The sequence below is a fragment of the Pelodiscus sinensis genome, chromosome 3, assembly GCF_052426305.1.
Source record: "Pelodiscus sinensis isolate ZL-2025 chromosome 3, ASM5242630v1, whole genome shotgun sequence".
Lineage (NCBI taxonomy): Eukaryota > Metazoa > Chordata > Testudines > Trionychidae > Pelodiscus > Pelodiscus sinensis.
The window spans coordinates 158,595,210-158,616,524 of NC_143054.1; the positions used below are offsets into that span (position 1 = coordinate 158,595,210).

General features: G+C 46.8%; 1 protein-coding gene across 1 annotated transcript in view; it reads left to right on the plus strand.

Annotated features, from left to right (window-relative positions):
- DNAH14 (dynein axonemal heavy chain 14) overlaps window positions 1–21,315 on the plus strand; it is a 605,515-nt gene that overhangs the window by 378,069 nt on the left and 206,131 nt on the right. The window contains exons 48-49 of the mRNA XM_075925276.2: window positions 11,968–12,050; window positions 16,083–16,273. Of these exons, the coding sequence (XP_075781391.2) occupies window positions 11,968–12,050; window positions 16,083–16,273 (274 nt within the window). The remainder of the gene's footprint in view (window positions 1–11,967; window positions 12,051–16,082; window positions 16,274–21,315) is intronic.

Genomic DNA, 21,315 nt, shown 5'->3' on the forward strand with positions numbered 1-21,315 from the left:
AGTGTGCCGTGAAGCCATGCCAACGGCTGACGGCCATGACACTTGTATCGGGTGCCTGGGGGAAACTCATGTCCCTGACAAGTGCACCCATTGTCGCAAACTAACCTCAAGAGCCCGGAGATGAAGACAAGAATGTTGATGTTTGGCAAGGCATTACAGCCTGATCCGATCCCTCCTGTAGCCACAAAAACCTCCGGGCATAAGAGGAGAGCGGCTTCTCCGGGACGGGCTATCTCCAAGACATCAAAGCCGTCCCCAACGCGCTCTCTCCCTGCGGCAGCCACAACATTGGCAGGGGCTTCCAAGGTGACCCCTGGGGGGTCTGGACAACTTGCTGGGGCTGGTATGAGAGAACCCCCACCATCCAGAGTGAGAGCGGCTTCAGCGCCGACATCGGGAGTGGCGCCGCAGCCGGCCAGCAAGTCTGTACCGGCTTCAGCTACACGCTCCCTGAAACTGACAGATGCACCGGTGCCGCAATTGACCAGCCTCTCAGCACCGGCTTCAGCGGCACCTAATGCAACGGTGCCTATCTCTCCCTCCCTGGCAGTGGCATCGGCACCATTCCTTCCAGCACCGGTATCCGAGGCAGAACATGTTAATGCCTCAGACTTGGCCCCATCGTTAACCCCGGCACCGGGCGTCCTACCGGCACCGGCATCAGCTCAGCAACAGCTGACTTCTCTGGCACTGCTTCATTTTCATTCAGTGCCTGGCTCCCCCGTGACTCTGGGGATGGATGGGACTTCTAGACCTAGGAAGGCATTGTCAAAGACCCATTATAGGGACAGTTCTCTTTCTCAAGCTGTTTCACCAGGAAGGTACGGTCGCTATCGTGGCTATGTTTCTCCCTCACGGATCATGTACAGCCAGCATAATTATAGGGATGCAGTGTACTTAGACGCACATCAGTCCCGTTCACGATCCCGTTCACCCTCCCGATTTTTGACGTATGGGTCTGTTAGACGCTCTCCAATTCGCGTCTATTATATCCAACATGGTAGTGCATGCTCCTCTCGACACTCCTCCCCGTTGCGGTCTCAGCGCTACTATGAGCACTATCATAGATCATATTACGATCGTCCCCAGCGTGACCATACACCATCATCACGTAGGGGATCTTCCTGCATCTGCCAACCACCAACAGTGGAATACTTACCTCACTGATCAAAGCCACTAGACTCACCATCTCCAGCTAAGAGTTCAACGATCCAGCTAGACCAATCCGAACCGGAAGAGGGACAGTTGTCTGAAGCAGAAGACCCTAAACCGGAAAATTCTCCAGCAGACTGCTCCTCGTCTTCCCCGGATGAGGCGATATGCCCAGCTGACATCTCCCCACCGGATGATCTGAAACACTTTCAGGATCTCTTCAAACGAGTGGCAGGCATGCAGGAAATACAGCTGGCGGATGTTCCGGTTAAAAGGCACCGCCTCTTGAAAAATCTCCATCCACAACAACGTGCAAGGTCACATTACCAATTGATGACGCGATAATGGAAGTGTCGGATGAGATATGGCAAACCCCAACATCGGTTACACCTACGAGTAAAAAGGTTGACAGAAAATATTTTGTTCCAGCGAAAGGATTGGACTTTTTATTCAATCACCCCCAACCTAACTCGTTGGTAGTAGATGCAGTGCAACGTAGGAGTAAGGCGCCACAGTACAGAAATACCCTTCCGGACAAGGACAATAAAAAATTGGATGTTTTTGGTAGGAAAGTCTACTCCTCAGCCACACTGCTACTACGAATTGCAAACTACTCAGCCCATCTATTGAACCTTAATTTCGATAATTATTCAAAACTAGCAGAGTTCCTGCACCATCTCCCAGACAGCAAGAAACCACTCCTGAAAGCAATAGTACAAGAAGGGTACGCATCATGTAGCACTGCACTGCAGATTGCCATGGATGTGGCTGACACAGCAGCTCGAGCCGCTGCTACAGGTATCGCCATGAGGAGATCATCTTGGCTTTCATCAGCAGGGGCTCCAAGGGAGTTGCAAAGCAAGGTTGAGGATCTACCGTTTGACAAACGTAAACTCTTTGCGGCAAACACTAATGAGGTCCTCCATTCAGGAAAAGACTCACGCACCACTCTACGTACACTTGGGATGTACACAACTTCCTTCAAATGGAGACGTTACTTCCCTTACCAACGGAGGTACGATTTCAATGTTTCTAGACAGCAAACACGTCCCTTCGACAACCAGCCTCCTAGGCAGCGCCCTCAGCGCAAGCGGCCACAACAGAGCCGTTCGGCTAATCAGTCATCGACTAAGCAGCAGATTTGACTTGATTGTCGAGGATGCAAGCCAACTGCCCATAATCAACACGGAAACGCTTCATCTTTTTCACCATCGTCTATGCTCATTTTATCACCAGTGGTCTGCAATCACCATGGACAGATGGGTGCTAGAAGCAGTTCAGTCCGGCCTCTCCATTCCCTTTCTCTCTATTCCCCCTACCACTCCCCCTACTCTGTCCCTCTTCAGGGACCCCTCTCATGAGAAACTGTTGAAGCAAGAAGTTCAACGCTTGCTCACCATTGGATCGATAGAGAGAGTTCCCAAACAGTTCTGGGGAAAAGGGTTTTATTCCCGATATTTTCTCACACCAAAGAAGTCGGGAGGCTGGAGACCCATTCTAGACCTTCGAAAGCTAAACCGGTACCTTCGAAAGCATCGTTTCAAGATGGTAACCTTATCAACCATTATTCCGTCGTTGAACAAAAAGGATTGGTTTGCAGTCCTTGACTTGCAGGACGCCTATTTCCACGTAGAGATTCACGTGGCGCACAGGCGTTTTCTTCATTTCCAATTCGGGAGCGAGCATTATCAGTACAGGGTTCTACCATTTGGTCTAGCACGTGCTCCCAGAGTTTTCACCAAAACATTAGCAGTGGTCGTGGCCCATCTACGCAGACTGGGGGTGGCAATATTCCCGTATTTAGATGATTGTCTCCCCAGGAGTATGACGTATATGGAAACATGTCATATGGTTCGGACAGTATCCGACGAATTTGCGGCTCTGGGCCTTCTCATAAACTTAAAGAAGTCATCACTAGTTCCATCCCAAAACCTCATGTTCATAGGTGCGTGACTCGATTCAACTATGGCGCGAGCATATTTACCAATGGAACGTTTTGTGGTAATCAAAGAATTGGTACACACCGTGGTACATGCTCCAACAATTCCCATACCTGTCTGTCTACAGCTGTTGGGGCATATGGCTGCTGCCACCATTGTAGTGCGCAACGCAAGGTTACGTTTTCGTTGCCTCCAGCACTGGTTAGCCACGGTTTACATCCCGGCAAAGCACAGTGTCCACAGGCCATTAGTGGTGCCACAGCATGTCCGGGACTCCCTACTGTGGTGGGTCAACCCGGCCAACCTGCTCATGGGCGTTCCATTTCATCGCCCACAACCCACAACGCAAATAACTACAGATGCCTCCCTCATGGGTTGCGGAGCTCACATGAGCACAGGGACGTTGGTCGACACAAGAAATGCTACTATATATCAATGTGCTCGTGTTGAGAGCGGTGCGGCATGCTTGCAAGCATTTCCAGTTGCACATTCAGAATACAACGACCAGGATTCTAACGGACAACATGGCAACTATGTTTTATATCAACAAACAAGGAGGTGCCCGATCCCGTTCTCTTTGCGCAGAGAGCATTCATTTATGGAATTGGTGTACCGCCAACAACACCGTTCTAACAGCATCCTATCTTCAGGTATCGACAACTTAATAGAGGACTCTCTCAGCAGGCGTTTTCCACACGACCACGAGTGGGAGGTTCGCACGGACGTGGTGACTCGTATCTTCGCTCGATGGAGATTTCCGACAATAGATTTATTCGCGACAGAACTCAATTTGAAATGTCCCACTTATTGTTCAAGAGCCGGAATAGGACGCCACTCACTGGGGGACACCTTTCTTCTCCACTGGGGGACGTCGTTACTGTACACCTTTCCCCCGGTAGTGTTAATTCCCAGGGTTCTTGAAAAGATCAACATAGACGAAGCCCGGATAATCCTCCTAGCGCTGACATGGGCTCGTCAGCCTTGGTTCTCAATGCTCCACCAGATGTCAGTGAGAGTGCCGTATCCTCTGCCTTCTCTTCCGAATCTGTTGACCCAGGACAACGGATCTCTCAGTCATCTGAGACCCGAAGTTCTACACCTCACTGCATGGATGCTTGCTGGTTTACCAACTCTGAGCAATCCTGTTCTCAACGAGTCAAGCAAGTGTTGATGCATAGTCGAAAACAATCTACACAAACCACTTATACAGCTAAGTGGTCAAAGTTCCAAGCATGGTGTACGGACAACAATGTGGACTCGCATTTCGCAACCCTACCTTGTATATTGGAATACCTCTTGCAGCTACACGACAATGGCCTGGCAGTTGCATCTCTACGAGTGCATTTGGCAGCAATTAATGCATTCTATCACAAGGATGACGATATTTCCTTGTTCACTCACCCTACTACAAAAAGATTTCTGAAGGGGCTCTCGAATCTCCATCCCCCGCGGAGGCCTCCTCCGCCCTTATGGAATTTGGATCTAATCCTACAAACTTTGACTCGCCCCCCCTTTGAGCCCTTGGCTACAGTAACATTACACTTACTTACTATCAAACTGGTATTCCTCCTAGCCCTCACTTCGGCTCGCAGAGTGAGTGAGATAGCAGCTTTTATGGCATAACCGCCCTATACAGTTTTTTCGAAAGAATCGGTGACACTGAGGACCCATCCAGCGTTTATTCCAAAGGTTTCGTCTGAATTCCACATAAATGAGCCGGTAGTTTTACCATATTTCTTTCCAAAACCCCATACCTCAACGCAAGCAGCACAGTTGCATACGTTGGATGTGAGAAGATCCTTAGCGTTTTAAATTGACAGAACACAGGGTTTTAGGAAAACAGACCGTTTGCTAGTATCATTAGCGCGCCGTTCAAAAGGACAGCCTCTAACTTCTCAGCATATTTCGAAACGGATAGTTTCATGTATATCCATGTGCCATTCGCTACGAGGGAAGCCTCTCCCTTCTCTTCCCAAAGATCATTCAACTAGGGCAGTTACTACTACTACGGCGTTTCTCAATGGAGTGTCCTTTCGTGACATTTGCAGAGCGGCAACATGGTCTTCTAATGCGACTTTTATGAAGCACTACGCTATAGTCGATCAGTTTGCTTGAGATTTTTCTGTGCTACAGCAGTACTGAATCGTGCTGGTAGTCTTGATTCCAGAGCGCTCTAACTCTATTCTGTGTACTGCTCCGGAGTCACCTAGAGTGGAGCACCCACGGGGCCACTCGAAGAAGAAAAGGAAGTTACTCACCCTGTGAAGTAATGATTGTTCTTCGAGATGTGCCCCGTGGGTGCTCCACGACCCGCCCTTCCTCCCCGCTCTGGAATTTTCTTCTTAATTTTTTCTTACAGATGAGTGGGTGAGAGGAACTGACGGTTGCTGGCTCGCGCGCGGCTGATCAAAGGTGCGAACGCTATCCTGGTGAACCACACATGCGCAAGCCGGCAGAGCACGGCTATGAAAAGTCTTCGAGCCGCAGCGCCGGGACAGGACCCGACACCTAGAGTGGAGCACCCACGGGGCACATCTCGAAGAACAATTGTTATTTCACAGGGTGAGTAACTTCCTTTTCTTCTTCGAGTGGCCCCGTGGGTGCTCCACTCTAGGTGTCGGGTCCCGTCCCGGCGCCGCAGCTCGGAGACTTTTCATAGCCATGCTCCCGCCGGCTCGCGCATGCGTGATTCACCAGGATAGCGTTCGCGCCTTTGATCAGCCGCGCGCGAGCCGGCAACCGTCAGTTCCTCTCAACCGCCTCAGGTCGCGGTCGGAGCTCCCTGATCTCTTATCTACTCATGTTTAGATAGTTGTCTACCTGTAAATAGTTAGAGTTCTTAGGGTTAGCTGTGTTCCTGTTTGCTTTACCTGTTCCCTTGTTTAAAAAAAAAAAAAAAAAAAAAGAGAAAGTAGTTCTTAAAACTGTTTTTACTCTGAAGCGCTGCGGCTAAGCGCAGCTGTGAAATTGACTAACTGCAGCGCGTTAAACCAGCTTCAATCTTTCCACAACTTGACTCAAAATGCCAGGATCAACTGGGTTCAAGAAATGTTCGACCTGCCGAGAAGCCATGCCAACGGCTGACGGCCATGATAGTTGTATTAGGTGCCTGGGAGACACTCATGTCCCCGACAAGTGCACCCATTGCCGCAAACTGACTTCGAGAGCCCGGAGGGAGCGGGAGATGAAACTCCGTATGTTCATGTTCGGCAAGGCATTGCAGCCTGATCCTACCCCTCCAGCAGCCACAAAAATCTCCCAGCACAAGCGGAGAGTGGCTTCTCCGGGACCGACTGACTCCCAAGCGGCAAAGCCGCCCCGGGCGCGATCCCTCCCTGTGGTAGCTTCAACCCCGGCAGCGGCATCTAAATTGACCCCCGGGGGGTCCACACGACTCCCGGGGAGCGGCACAAAGGAGCCCTCATCGTCTAGAGTCAGAGCGGCTTCAGCACCAACACCGGGAGCGGAGCCGCAATTGAAGAGCAAGCCGGCAGCGGCTTCAGTTTCCCGCGCCTTGAAACTGACAAGCGCGCCGGCACCGCAACTGACCAGCGTCCCGGCACCGGCTTCAGCGGCTTCAACGGCGCCCGGGGGATCGGCGCCTGTCTCCCCTGTCCCGGCGGTGACGTCGGCACCGTCTTCCCCAGCACCGAGACCTGAGGCAGAACATGCTAATGTCTCAGGCTCGGCACCTATGTCATCTCCGGCACCGGGCGTCCTGCTGGCACCGGCGTTAGATCAGCAGCAGCTGGCCTCTCCGGCACCGTCCCGACCTCAATCAGTGACTGGTTCCCCTATACCTCGGGGTAGAGATCAGACTCCAACACATAGGAAATCATTATCAAAGACCCATCACAGACACAGGTCTTTTTCCCCACCTGCTTCACCAAGAGGGCGGAGTCGCTATCACGACTATTTTTCCCCCACTCGGATGATGTACAGTCGGCATGGTTATAGGGATGCGGTGTATTTGGATGCACATCGATCCCGTTCACGATCCCGATCGCCCTCCCGTCTCTCGAGATACGGATCGGGGAGGCGCTCCCCCTGCCGCGTTTATTATATCCAGCATGATAGCGCACGTTCTTCTCGATACCCCTCTCCGTCACGCTCTGAACGTTGCTGTGACCGATATCATAGATCGTATGACGAACGCCTCTACCGTCATCGTTCACCTTTATCGCATAGAGGGTCTTCTCACATCTGCCAATCACCGTTAACGGACTACTCACACCACAAATCACAATCACTACACTCACCTTCTCCAGCCAAAAGCTCAACAATTCAATTAGACCAATCCGAACCAGAGGAGGGTCAACTATCAGAAACGGAGGACCCTAAACCGGAAACTTCCCCGGCGGACTGCCCATCGTCTTCCCCGGATGAAGCAATTTGCCCAGCTGAAATCTCCCCACCGGACGATCTGAAACATTTCCAGGACCTCTTCAAGCGAGTGGCAGACACACAAGACATCCAATTAGCAGATGTGCCTGTTAAGAGACATCGCCTTCTCAAGAATATACGCCCTCAACAACGTGCGAAAGTAGCGCTACCAATCGATGAGGCGATTATGGAAGTAGCGGACGACATATGGCAAACCCCAACATCAATTGCACCTACAAGTAAAAAGGCTGATAGAAAATATTTTGTTCCAGCGAAGGGGTTGGACTTTTTATTTAATCACCCCCAACCCAATTCACTAGTAGTGGACGCAGCGCAACGTAGGAGTAAGGCGCCACAGTACAGAAATCCCCTTTCAGACAAGGACAATAAAAAATTGGATATATTTGGGAGGAAAGTGTACTCGTCAGCTACACTCTTACTTCGCATTGCGAATTACTCAGCCCACCTATCAAACCATAATTTTGATAATTACTCCAAACTAGCGGATTTATTGCACCATCTCCCAGACACCAAGAAGCCACTCCTGAAAGCGATAGTGCAGGAAGGGTACACATCGTGTAGCGCTGCGCTCCAGATCGCTATGGATGTGGCTGACACAGCAGCTCGGGCCGCTGCCACTGGTATAGCCATGAGGAGATCATCTTGGCTTTTGTCCGCAGGGGCACCGAAGGAGTGGCAGAGCAAGGTTGAAGATTTGCCCTTTGACAAACTTAAACTTTTTGCGGCAAACACCGATGAGGTCCTCCATTCGGGAAAGGACTCACGCACCACTTTACGTACACTGGGGATGTATACACCTTCCTTCAAACGGAGGCGTTATTTCCCATACCAACGGAGGTATGACTTCAATTTCCCTAGACAACAATCACGGCCCTTCGACAACCAGCGTCCTAGACAGCGCCCCCAGCGCAAGCGTCCACAACAGAACCGTTCGGGCAATCAACAGTCTACCAAGCAACAGATTTGACTTGCTTGTCGAGGATACAAACCAATCTTCCATAGTCAATGCGGAATCGCACCATCTTTTTCACCATCGTTTACGCTCTTTTTACCACCATTGGTCTACGATCACCACAGACAGATGGGTGCTAGAGGTAGTTCAATCCGGCCTCTCCATCCCTTTTCTCTCTATTCCCCCTACCACTCCCCCCTCCCCGTCCCTCTTCAGGGACCCCTCTCACGAGAATCTATTGGAGCAAGAAGTTCAACGTTTGCTCAACATCGGGGCGATAGAGAGAGTTCCCAAGCAGTTTTGGGGGAAAGGCTTTTACTCCCGTTATTTCCTCACACCAAAGAAGTCGGGAGGATGGAGGCCCATCCTGGACCTTCGAAGACTAAACCGGCACCTTCGAAAGCAGCGCTTCAAGATGGTAGCATTATCGACCATTCTGCCGTCGTTGAACGAAAAAGATTGGTTTGCAGTCCTCGACTTGCAAGACGCTTATTTCCACGTAGAGATTCACGTGGCACACAGACGCTTCCTTCGGTTCCAACTGGGGAGCGAACATTACCAGTACAGGGTTCTTCCATTCGGCCTGGCATGTGCCCCCAGGGTCTTCACCAAGATGCTAGCAGTGGTCGCGGCCCACCTACGCAGGTTAGGGGTGACGATATTTCCCTACTTGGACGATTGCCTTCTAAAAGGCACGACCTACACGGAAACGTGTCATATGGTTCGGACAGTGTCCGACGAGTTTGCTACCCTGGGTCTTCTCATAAATCTGAAGAAGTCAACACTAGTTCCATCCCAAAATCTCATGTTCATAGGTGCACGCCTCGATTCAACCACGGCTCGCGCGTATTTACCGATGGAACGTTTTACAATCATCAAGGAATTGGTGCACACGGTGGTCCACGCTCCAACGATTCCCACACGTGTCTGTTTGCAACTGTTGGGGCATATGGCGGCTGCCACCATCGTCGTGCCCAACGCAAGGTTACGTTTTCGTTGCCTCCAACACTGGTTAGCCACGGTCTACATCCCGTTGAAACACGGTATCCACAGACCTCTAGTGGTGCCGCAGTATGTCCGGGAATCCCTCCAGTGGTGGGTCAACCCGACCAATCTCCTCATGGGCGTTCCATTTCATCGTCCCCAACCTACTGTACAAATAACGACAGATGCCTCCCTCATAGGCTGGGGAGCCCACATGGGCAATCTCACGGTCCAGGGACGATGGTCGACAAGAGAAATGCTTTTGCACATCAATGTGCTAGAATTGAGAGCGGTGCGACACGCGTGCAGGCATTTTCAGTCACGCATTCGAAATACAACCACAAGGATTTTAACAGACAACATGGCGACTATGTTTTATATAAACAAGCAAGGAGGGGCGCGATCCCGTTCTCTTTGCACGGAGAGCATCCGTTTATGGAATTGGTGTATTACCAACAACACTGTTCTAACAGCTTCCTACCTGCCGGGTACCGACAATGTAGTAGCGGATTCTCTCAGCAGGCGTTTTCCACACGACCACGAGTGGGAGATTCGCTCGGACATACTGAATCGCATCTTCGGTCGGTGGGGATTTCCAGCGATAGACCTGTTTGCGACAGAACTCAATTCGAAATGTCCCAATTATTGTTCAAGAGCCGGAATAGGACGTCATTCGCTGGGGGACGCCTTCCTGCTCCATTGGGGGACGTCGTTACTGTATGCTTTCCCACCAGTAGTGTTAATTCCCAGAGTTCTCGAAAAGATCAACGTAGACAAAGCTCGGGTAATTCTTCTCGCGCCAGCATGGGCTCGCCAGCCTTGGTTCTCAACGCTTCACCAGATGTCAGTGAGAGTCCCATATCCTCTACCTTCCCTTCCGAATCTGTTGACCCAGGACAACGGATTCCTCAGTCACCCACGACCGGAGATCCTACACCTCACTGCGTGGATGCTGACTGGTTTACCGATTCCGAGCAATCCTGCTCCCAACGAGTCAAGCAAGTGTTGATGCATAGCCGGAAACAATCTACTCGTATTGCTTACACAGCTAAGTGGGCAAAGTTCCAAACCTGGTGTGCAGACAATAAAGTGGACTCGCGTTCTGCCCCTTTACCTTGCGTACTGGACTATCTCTTGCAACTTCATGACAACGGTTTGACAATTGCATCGCTAAGGGTGCATCTGGCAGCAATTAATGCATTCCATCATAGGGTTGGTGATAGTTCGTTGTTTGCTCACCCCACTACGAAGAGATTTCTGAAGGGGCTCTTGAATCTCCATCCCCCGCGGAGACCTCCCCCCCCCGCATGGAATCTGGACCTGGTCCTACAGACTTTGACTCGTCCCCCTTTCGAGCCCTTAGCAACAGTAACACTACACTTACTTACGCTCAAACTGGTTTTTCTCCTAGCCCTCACCTCAGCTCGCAGAGTGAGTGAGATAGCAGCCTTCATGGCCTCTCCGCCATACACAGTTTTCTCGAAAGAAGCAGTAACCTTGAGGACCCACCCAGCTTTTATTCCGAAGGTGTCTTCTGAATTCCACATAAATGAACCGGTGGTCTTACCGTGCTTCTTTCCGAAACCTCATACCTCAACTCAAGCAGCGCTCTTACATACTCTAGACGTGAGAAGGGCATTGGCGTTCTACATCGACAGAACACGGGGCTTTAGGAAAACAGACCGTCTGTTGGTTGCGATAGCGGGCCACTCGAAAGGACAGCCCCTAACGTCTCAGCGCATTTCTAAGCTCATAGTCTTATGTATATCGATGTGTCATTCGCTGCGAGGGAAGCCTCTCCCCTCTCGCCCTAAAGCTCATTCAACTAGGGCAGTGGCTGCCACTACGGCCTTCCTCAGTGGAGTGTCATTTCGCGACATTTGTAGAGCAGCAACATGGTCTTCATATGAAACTTTTATAAAACATTACGCTATAGTAGAACACTTTGCTTCAGATTTCTCCGTGGCTACAGCAGTACTAAACCGTGCTAATAGCCTTGGTTCCGGAGCGCTGTGATTCTGCTCTATGTACTGCTCTGAAGTCACCTAGAGTGGAGCACCCACGGGGCCACTCGAAGAAGAAAGAGAAGTTACTCACCCTGTGAAGTAACGATTGTTCTTCGAGATGTGCCCCGTGGGTGCTCCACGACCCGCCCTTCCTCCCCGCTCCGGGAGAATTTCTCTTCTTGTTGTCTCTTTCAGATGAGCGGATGAGAGGAACGGACGGTTGCCGGCTCGCGCGCGGCTGATCAAAGGCGCGAACGCTATCCTGGTGAATCACGCATGCGCGAGCCGGCGGGAGCACGGCTATGAAAAGTCTCCGAGCTGCGGCGCCGGGACGGGACCCGACACCTAGAGTGGAGCACCCACGGGGCACATCTCGAAGAACAATCGTTACTTCACAGGGTGAGTAACTTCTCTTTCTCATCCTGAAGAAAAAAGATGTATTTAATTACTCTGATTGTATTATTATTGATGGCACTTAAAACTCAATTGATTTTTGTAATTTTTTTCTTACTCGTGTATCCATGGCCAGTATGTTAAAGAATTCCAGTTACTTAACAATTGATATGCTTCATGGTGTTCAGAAGAGAGTGTGGTCGACCACTGACGACTCAGGTAGGAGATGGCATTCATTTTTAAAATGTTTTAGGACCAGATTTTCAGGTAAGTTCTGCTTTTATAGGAGCAATGTTGCATTTATAATTAAACTTTTGAGCAAAATATTGGAGGCAGTTAACCAACATCTGATCTTGAACTGTGGGTATAAACTGTACTGCAAAGAAAAAGTCTGAAGTATTTGATAATCTAGTTCTCACATCTAAAAATGACTGTAAGGTTGTATTAATTCATAACAAATCTGTCCTAATGCTATACTTTTATTAAGAATAGACATTGGTAGCAGAACTGAAAATACAGGCATCAAAATTAGCTTAAGAACTCAAACCCTGATAAGCTTCATTAAGAATGACATCTAAATAAACCAAACTTTTCATCTCTCTTGTATTTCAATTTGATTGGAAGGACACAGCTTGTAAACTATGTGTGTGGTTGTTATGTTTTATTGGTGTGAAAGCCTACTTAAAAAATTCAAGTAGAGTTCAGCAAAGTCAGTTAGGTTTTGCATCTAAAAGCATCTATGGAGATATTTCCAAAATTTCCAATAAATATACAGCACATAAAATTTATTTATTTATTTAAAATTTATGTAGGTATGCAGTAATAGATTTAACCACAGGGATAAAATAAAGACCACAATCACTCATTCAGACAAAAGCCAGGATAAATAGATCAGCCAAACACCATCTCACTTGAAAGTCAATGAGTTTACTTTTCTCTAGAACCAACAAAGGAAGTAAAATCTAGCACTGAAATTTCTGTCTCTGTCCCTTAGGGTATGTCTACACATCAAAGTTAATTTGAAATAACAGCCATTATTTCGAATTAACTTTAATAACGTCTATACAGGCAAACCACTATTTCAAAATAAAATCGAAATAGCGAGGTGCTTAATTCAAATTAGTTAAACCTCATTCTACGAGGAATAACGCCAAATTCGAAATAGCTAATTCGAAATAAGCACTGTGTAGACACTTATTTCGAAATAGGGCGCCTCCAGCCCTTCCCAGTTTCCCCTGGTGGCCACTCTGGGCCAAATCAGGAAAACGCCTCTCCTCTCCTCTCTCCCAGCCCTGGAGCCCTTAAAGGGGTAGACTCTGGCCACACTGCACGTGCCAGATCCATGCCTGCCAGCAGTCACTGCCCTGACCCAGTGGCCCCAGGATGAGCTGGGCAGCCCCTCTCCCACCTCCTTTCCCCAGTCTTCCCAGAGTTTCATCCCACCCACCCCAGTTTTGTTAAATAAAGAGAGTTTATATTTTTGAAAATACGTGTATTTTATTTGATATCAGAAAGGGGGGTTAGGGAACGGTAAGTGGAAGGCAGGCAAGCAAACAGGGACACCTGAGAACTGGCTGCTTGAGGAGGGGGGTTGTCCCTTTAAGCACAGGCCTCAGATAGCCTCAGGCAACAGCCACACAAAGACACTCCTTACCTGATGCCCTAACCCTGACCTGGTTCCGGCTAGCCTTAACTCCGAATCAGTGTCCACTCAGTGTGGACATGGTATTTCGAAATAGCAAAAAGCTATTTCGAAATGCATTTTGTGTGTAGATGTGTTATTTCAAAATAACTTATTTCAAATTAACTATTTTGAAATAAGATATTTCGAAATAACACTAAAGGTAGACATACCCTTAGATATTCAAGTATATATGTGGAATGCCAGTGAGAGCATCCAAAGTTATCTCTGGTGTCATGAAAGACACAGGAGATGGAGATAGATAAGCAATAAATCTTATAGAGAACTGTACATCTTAAATTGCACCTAGAAGCGAACACAAAATTAGTGCAGTGTTTGGATAGTTAGCATGGTATTTTTCTTGTTCATTACACTGCTAAACATTGCTGCACCAGCTGTAACTTCCAAATGGTCATCAAGGTCTGAAATAGTCATCTCTTCATTGGAGAAATGGTCTGAGGTAAACAGGATGAAGTTTAATAAGGACAAATTCAAAGTACTCCACTTAGGAAGGAACAATCAGTTTCACACATACAGAATGGGAAGTGACTGTCTAGGAAGGAGTACGGCAGAAAGGGGATCTAGAGGTTATAGTGGATCACAAGCTAAATATGATACAACAGTTTGACACTGTTGCAAAAAAAGCAAATATGATGCTAGGATGCATTAACAGGTATGTTGTGAGTAAGACATGAGAAGTCATTTTTTCAACTCTACTCTGCACTGATTAGGCCTCAGTTGGAGTATTGTGTCCATTTCTGGGCTCCACGTTTCAAGAAAGATGTGGAGAAATTGGAGAAGGTCCAGAGAAGAGCAACAAGAATGATTAAAGGCCTAGAGAACATGAAGGAAGACTGAAAGAATTGGGCTTGTTTAGTTTGACAAAGAGAAGATTGAGAGGGGACATGATAGTGGTTTTCAGGTATCTAAAAGGGTGTTACAAGGAGGAGGGAGGAAAATTGTTCTCCATGGCCTCTGAGGATCAAACAAGAAGCAATGGGCACAAACTGCAGCAAGGGAGGTTTAGGTTGAACATTAGGAAAAACTTCCTAACTGCCAGGGTGGTTAAACACTGGAATAAGTTGCTTAGGGAGGTTGTGGAATCTCCATCTCTGGAGATATTAAGAGCAGGTTAGATAAATATCTATCAGGGATGGTCTAGACAGTATTAGATCCTGCCATGAGGGCAGAGGACTGGACTTGATGATCTCTCGAGGTCCCTTCCAGTCGTATTCTCTGATTCTAAGATCATGTGATGCACTGATTGCAATTTGCATGAGATTTCAAACTGCATGTTATCTTCATACTGATTGCAACACGGTGTAAATTGCTTCGCTCTCTGACCCTATGACTTCACATATATGTCAAAAGAAGAGATGACAGAAAATAATCCTGGGCAACCATGAATTAGAAAGCCCTACAGTTAAAGGAATAATTTCCAAACAACATGCTCTTGGACCACTGCAAAGGAACAAAAAAACATAAAAATGGAACCATATAAGGTGCAATTTCATTCATCCCAACATGATTCATAGACAAAAACTGTATGGCCAACTGTATTAAATGCTACTGAAAGATTTAAAAGAATCTGTATTTCTGTTGACCAATGCTAGAAGGAAATTATCAGCCAATAAGTTTGGTTCATTTTCTATACTGTTCTCTGGATACAAGAATTATTACAAACCAAATAAATCTGAAAACTCCAGATGACATAGGAGATGCTCCACTGCAACTTTCCCAATAACCTTATCTGAAATGGAAGGTAAGAGATGGTATGACTGCAGAATTCTGAGGCTGTATAATGCCACCACCTTAAAGGTGTGCATCACCAAGTGCAGCATTTGCAGTCACTCTTGTCCCTCAGTTTTAAAAGTAATGTTGCAGCACATTTTCTTGAGGTTCTTGGAATGTCTCTTGTACTGAATCTGCTACCTCTTTTGCAATTTCTTTGAGGTTGTCAGGTTCTAATTACAGAAATTTGCATGCCTGTCAACTGAAGCTAGGGTTACTATTCACAGGTTTTTATTCTTCATATACAACTGAAAAGACAATGTCATAAGTAATTCTCATAAGAGGACAATTAGCTGTTTTTTGTCATCTTCCTCAGTTAAGATTGTTTTATTTTTTATTTTATCTCTATATTTGAAAAAAAATATATGAATAAATAATGTATGTGTTTTACATAGTAACTTAATAGAAAACTTCCTTTATCATTTTCAGGATCAGAAAACATTTTAGCATATGTTTTTAATATGCTTTTTTAAGATATACCAGCAAAGAGATGCTTTTAATTCAAAACTATAAAATTACTGTTAAATCACAGAAGCATATTTGAATTGTAGAGGTAGAACTGTGCTCTCCTCTAGAATGCTTACAATGCTGGTAATTCTTAAAATGCCATATTAATATGAAGACAGCATGTCTTTGACTTGAATTACATTTTTAATGATATTAAAAGAAAATATTAGCTGTAATAACAACTAGTGCTTAACAGAATCTTAAAATGGTAGATGCTGTCGATCCACTGTTGATAAGCTATAATTCTGTGTCTTAATTTTGTATATGATCAGATCTGAAGTCAACCAAGGGGCCATATTTTGCAAATGATGACATTGATCCATCATCGGAAAAAATCAAGGGTATAATAGCCTCCACAATACAGTGTGGTGCCCACACCAGTGCTGCCCAAATGCAGGCATGGATTCGTCAGAAATTAATACTGAAAAGCAAAGATGCTCTTGGTGCGCCAAAATCCAAACAGGTAAAACAGTGCTCTACCGGTACCCATGCTTAAAAATGCTGGCAATGAATGCTTAAAAGAAACACTAACAAGATCAACAGAGCTTTCTGACTTATTTCAAGTGTGTCCATCTAACTACCGTTAAATACAGTATTGTAGCCATGTTGATCTCTCTCACCAACAGAAGTTGGCCCAATAAAAGATTCATCCGCCTTGTGTCTCTAACTACCCTTGTGTATTTTAGGCTGTTTGGATTATTCTTTTCAGGTACTAGTGTACTGTCTCACGTGTCATGGTAGGAATTCATGGATATGATGTTCTTAATAAGTAATGTATTGATAACACTATTTAGTCAACCTCATTCATTTATATAAACATTATAACAGTTGCAAAAATAAATACAAAGCTTCCAAAATGTTTCAGCCAGCTAGCCAGACTGCTCAATTAGCTGACTGTGCCAATGAATCTCTGACAATGAGCTGTTGCTGTTGCCATTCCTGACCATGATTCCTGGCCTCCACTGTGGACACAATACACAAGTCTAACATATTACAATAACTGCTTTTAAAAATCCAAATAGGAACTAACAAAATACTTAGTATTAATCTCTGCTCATGGTCTTCCATAGCTGTGAACTTCTCATTGCTTGTAAAATCAAATGTAGCTTGTCTGAGCTTGTGAAGTTGCGCAAGAAGAAATGACTTATTTTCCCAGACTGCTTCTTGAAGGCTTTATTGTGGAGGAGGAGGATTTCATTCAATATAACTACTTATTGAAGCATCTAGTCCTAGAACTCAAAAAGACATGTCTATGCTGGCAAGTTTTGTTGCCGAATACCCCTTTTTGGCAATAAAACTCCAATATCATTCATACTGCATTTACAACAAAAATAGCAAAATTCGATCAGTTTTGGCAACAAAAAACTTCCACCTCAACGAGGGACTTTTTTCTGTCCCTTTTCCATTGACAGTCATGAAGTGTGTACCACAGGAGGCTTTTTTCCCCCACCTTGATTGAACTCCAGGATATTTCCCACAATGCCCCAGTAGCTGCTCTGGGCAGCAGTTTGAACTCCACTGCTCTGCAGCCAGGTAAACAGTAATCCATCCCTCCCCCTTGCAAGCCCCAGGAACTTTAAATTCCATTTCATGCCCCCTGGCATGGAGTACTTTCATGACATCCTCTCAGCTGACTGTGGCTAGCTATCACTCCAAACTTACTCTTGCTTGGACCACCGTGGAGCTTTTTGATCACATCAGTGTGTGGGGAGATGATTCAGTGCAGTTGCAGCTACAAGTGACCTATAGGAACGGTAACACACATGGCCACATTTCTTGAGCCTTATGTGAGAAAGTTGCAATGCAGAATAAAGATAAAGACTCTGAGGCAGTCATACCATAAGGTGAGGGAGTCAAACCACTGTTATGGTGCTGCACCCAAGACAGTCCTAGGTAGTGACACAACCCTATGGATACTTCCGGAGGCCCTGAGTCAGCAAAAAGAGGACTTAACATGGAGGATGAAGTTGTAGATGAAGAGGTAGAGCTAGATGACAATGTGGAGCTCACAGCAGAGTCGCCCAATGTGGCAGGCAGCCAGGAACTGTTCTCAAGTTCAAGTCTCAGCAGCAACACAACATGGAAACAGGAAGAGACTCATGGTAAGTGGCTCTGCCTTGGGGAGTGTAGCAATGGGTGGGGCAAGACACAAAAACTGAAGGAGGATAGCTGTGTTTCTGCAAAGGTAGACATCATGTCCAACCAGGGTGTTGATGCACACCAATGCCAATTGAATCTCACAGACAGATGCTCTGGAAACTTTGCCTGAGGTACTTATTAATTTTCTCATTAAGATTCCATAGCAGTGCCACCATTTCCCCTTTCCCATGGTATGCTGCTACTCCCATACTATTCTTCAGTACTGCAGGAACCAAGGTGGTATAGAATTACAAGGCTGAATAAGGAGCGGGCGATCCTCACTAGCATTGAGAAGTGGAGCAAGGCCAGCCCGAGCCATTTGTGTGCCCCGGACCCGAGGAGTGCGGTGCTGCCCCCGGGAGTGCGATATATGTGAGACCCCGCCCCTGAGTGCACAGCGTCCCCCACCCCCGGGCGCGCAGCACATGCGCAGCCCTGCCCCGGGCGCACAGCGCACACATGGCCCCGTCCCCGGGCACCCGGTGCATGCGTGGCACCACCCCGGGCGCATGGAGCATGCATGGTGCCGCTCCTGCCCAGCCCGGCAGCCCCATGCAGCGCCGCCTACAATGGGGCACCCCGGACGGTAGCCCAGACAGCCCTTAGCTTGGGCCGGCTCTGAAGTGGAGCCCAGGTTTCCCTGATTAGTCTCAGGAGTGAGATATCAGCAAGATTGATGGAAGCTTGTGGACAAGTGGGATCATTAGAATTATTTCCATGCAAACCTGCTGCACAAGAGAGGACTGTACTTTTTTATGCCTCTATGCACATCCCTGATTCCCCTTGTCCTCTTCCCCCCAAACTCACCATGTTCACAATGCCTGCAAAGATGTGTGTTTTGCTTACTGATCAGTGAGTGGAAAAGTGGAAGCTTATGTTGCTAAAGGTGCTTTTCAGTGAAATGTTTCAACCTTGAACAGGAATTTTGTAATCACTGTTTTGCAACCTTCTATGTTGCAGAGGAGACTGTGACAACTTGAAAGACCTCTCCTGTTGACAGACTACAGCTACTGAGGAGAAGACAGAGGAAGAATAGAGAAGAGATTGTGAGGGAGGTCTTGCAACAATCATCAATGTAAACACACAGAAGAGAGAAGAGGTGGTACAGGGAGATGAAAAATGGAAAAGAACCACTGACCATATGATCAACATCATGGAGGAGCAAACAGAGATGCTGAAAGTGTTTAATCAAAATGCAGAATGAACAGAACTGGCATGGGTCTCCCTTGCAACAGATACAGCAACCAACCTCTTCACCTACACTCTCCTTTTCACTGTCTGAAGATGCTTATTTTCCACCACATTCCACATCCTGTGACAACTGTAACTATGATAGCTGAACCTACACGCAATTGTGAGGCTTTCCTCTGAACCCTAACCCTCCCTTACAAGCAAACGTTCATCCTAGGTATGTGACCGTGATTTGCAGTGATCAATAAAGGCAAACCTGTTGCACGGTATAATGACTTTATTTTCTATTCCACAACCCATACCAATTGTTCAGGCTCCAGCTGAAGAATGTCCCATCCCTTGCTTTCATGGGAAGGTGTTACTCAGGATGAATAGAAGGATGCCACAGAGAAGCAACCACAAAAAGGAGAAATTTTCATGCCCCTCATCCTCAAAGCCTCTCTGATGTTAACGGCCATGTTATAGGCTCCTTTGACGGCCCTCGTGTCTGACTTCTCAAACTGTGCACCCAAACACTGTGCCTCAGTGCTCCACCCATGAGCAAACACTTCACTCTTATTTTCACACAGCATATTGTTGAATTGCTCCTTATTGCTGTCCAGGTGCCCCAGAGTCAGGACTGCAAGGAGTAAGCTGAGTCACAGGACCACAATGGGCATTTCCACATCCTCCACTGTAATTTTGTGGTCTGGAAAGAAAGTCCCTGCCTGCAGCTTTCTGTACAGGCCAGTGTTTCTGAAGATGCATGTGTCATGCACCTTTCTAGACCACCCCCACATTTAAGTCTTTGAAAAGTCCACAAAGAACAACAAGCACCATGGAGAAATACCCCCTTCCTGTTGAAGTACTCTCTGGCAAGGTGGCCTGGTGCAAAAATTGGAATGTATGTGCCATCTATGGCTCCACCACAGTTAGGAAAGCCCAACTCTGGAAAGCCAGCCACTATGTTGTCCACATTTCCCAATCACAGTCCTCTGCAGCAAAATGATACTACATCATTAGTTTGTCATTATAGTCAACGGTATTTGAATATGAATATGTATAATTCAAAGACACTTTGTGCATGTAACATATCACTTTAAAAGTTGTAATTGGCTAAATCTCTGTATACTCTTTGGCTGTGTCTACATTGGCACCCCTTTCCGGGTAGGAATAAGGGATCTTCTGGAAAAGGGCTTATTTTCCGCAAGATCCCGTCTAGACTGGCGCTTTTCTCCGGCAAAACCCTGAGCCGGAAAAAAGCGGCAGCCATGTTCGTGCAAATGCCACGGGGGATATTTAAATCCCCTGCGGCATTTGCAATTCCGACTGGTCTCATTAGCATCCCTTTTCCGGAAAGGGGTGCCAATGTAGACACAGCCTTTTTGTGCAGATATAATTCTTGTATGTGAACTTCAGCAATATGAAATCTGAATCTGATTTTTAATTCTAAATGAGCTGAGGGGGGTCATTAGTGATACTTTGCCTCCCCACCCTAAGAAGATACACATGAAGAAACCTGAAAACAAATAACTCTAAAAACAGAGAGCTGTAGACATGGGCCAGAGAGTAAAGATCAATTCTGGTTTGCAGAGAATTGCATCTGAGATAAGGACTGGAGTGAAAATTATCTGTAACAATCTGGCTGTGTCTAGACTGGCAAGTTTTTCTGCAAAAACAGCTGCTTTTGCAGAAAAACTTGCCAGCTGTCTACACTGGCTGCTTGAATTTCCACAAGAACACTGACTTCCTACTGTCTGAAATCAGTGCTTCTTGCGGAAATACTATGCTGTTCCCGTTCAGGCAAAATCCTTTTGCGCAAAGCTTTTGCGCAAAAGGGCCAGTGTAGACAGCTCAGATTTGTTCTGCGCAAAAAAGCCCCGATTGCGAAAACAGTGATCGGGGCTTTTCTGCGGAAAAGAGCATCTAGATTGGCACAGACGCCTTTCCGCAAAAAGTGCTTTTGCGGAAAAGTGTCTGTGCCAATCTAGACGCTCTTTTCCGCAAATGCTTTTAACGGAAAACTTTTCCATTAAAAGCATTTGCGGAAAATCATGCCAGTCTAGACGTAGCCTCTTAGTGTATTAGGCTTAGCTGGTGGGCTTTGTTTATTTTGGCTTCGTAACTTATTTTGATCCATCTGTTTTCACTTGCAGTCACTTAAATCCTACTTTTTATATATCAGTTATATATTGA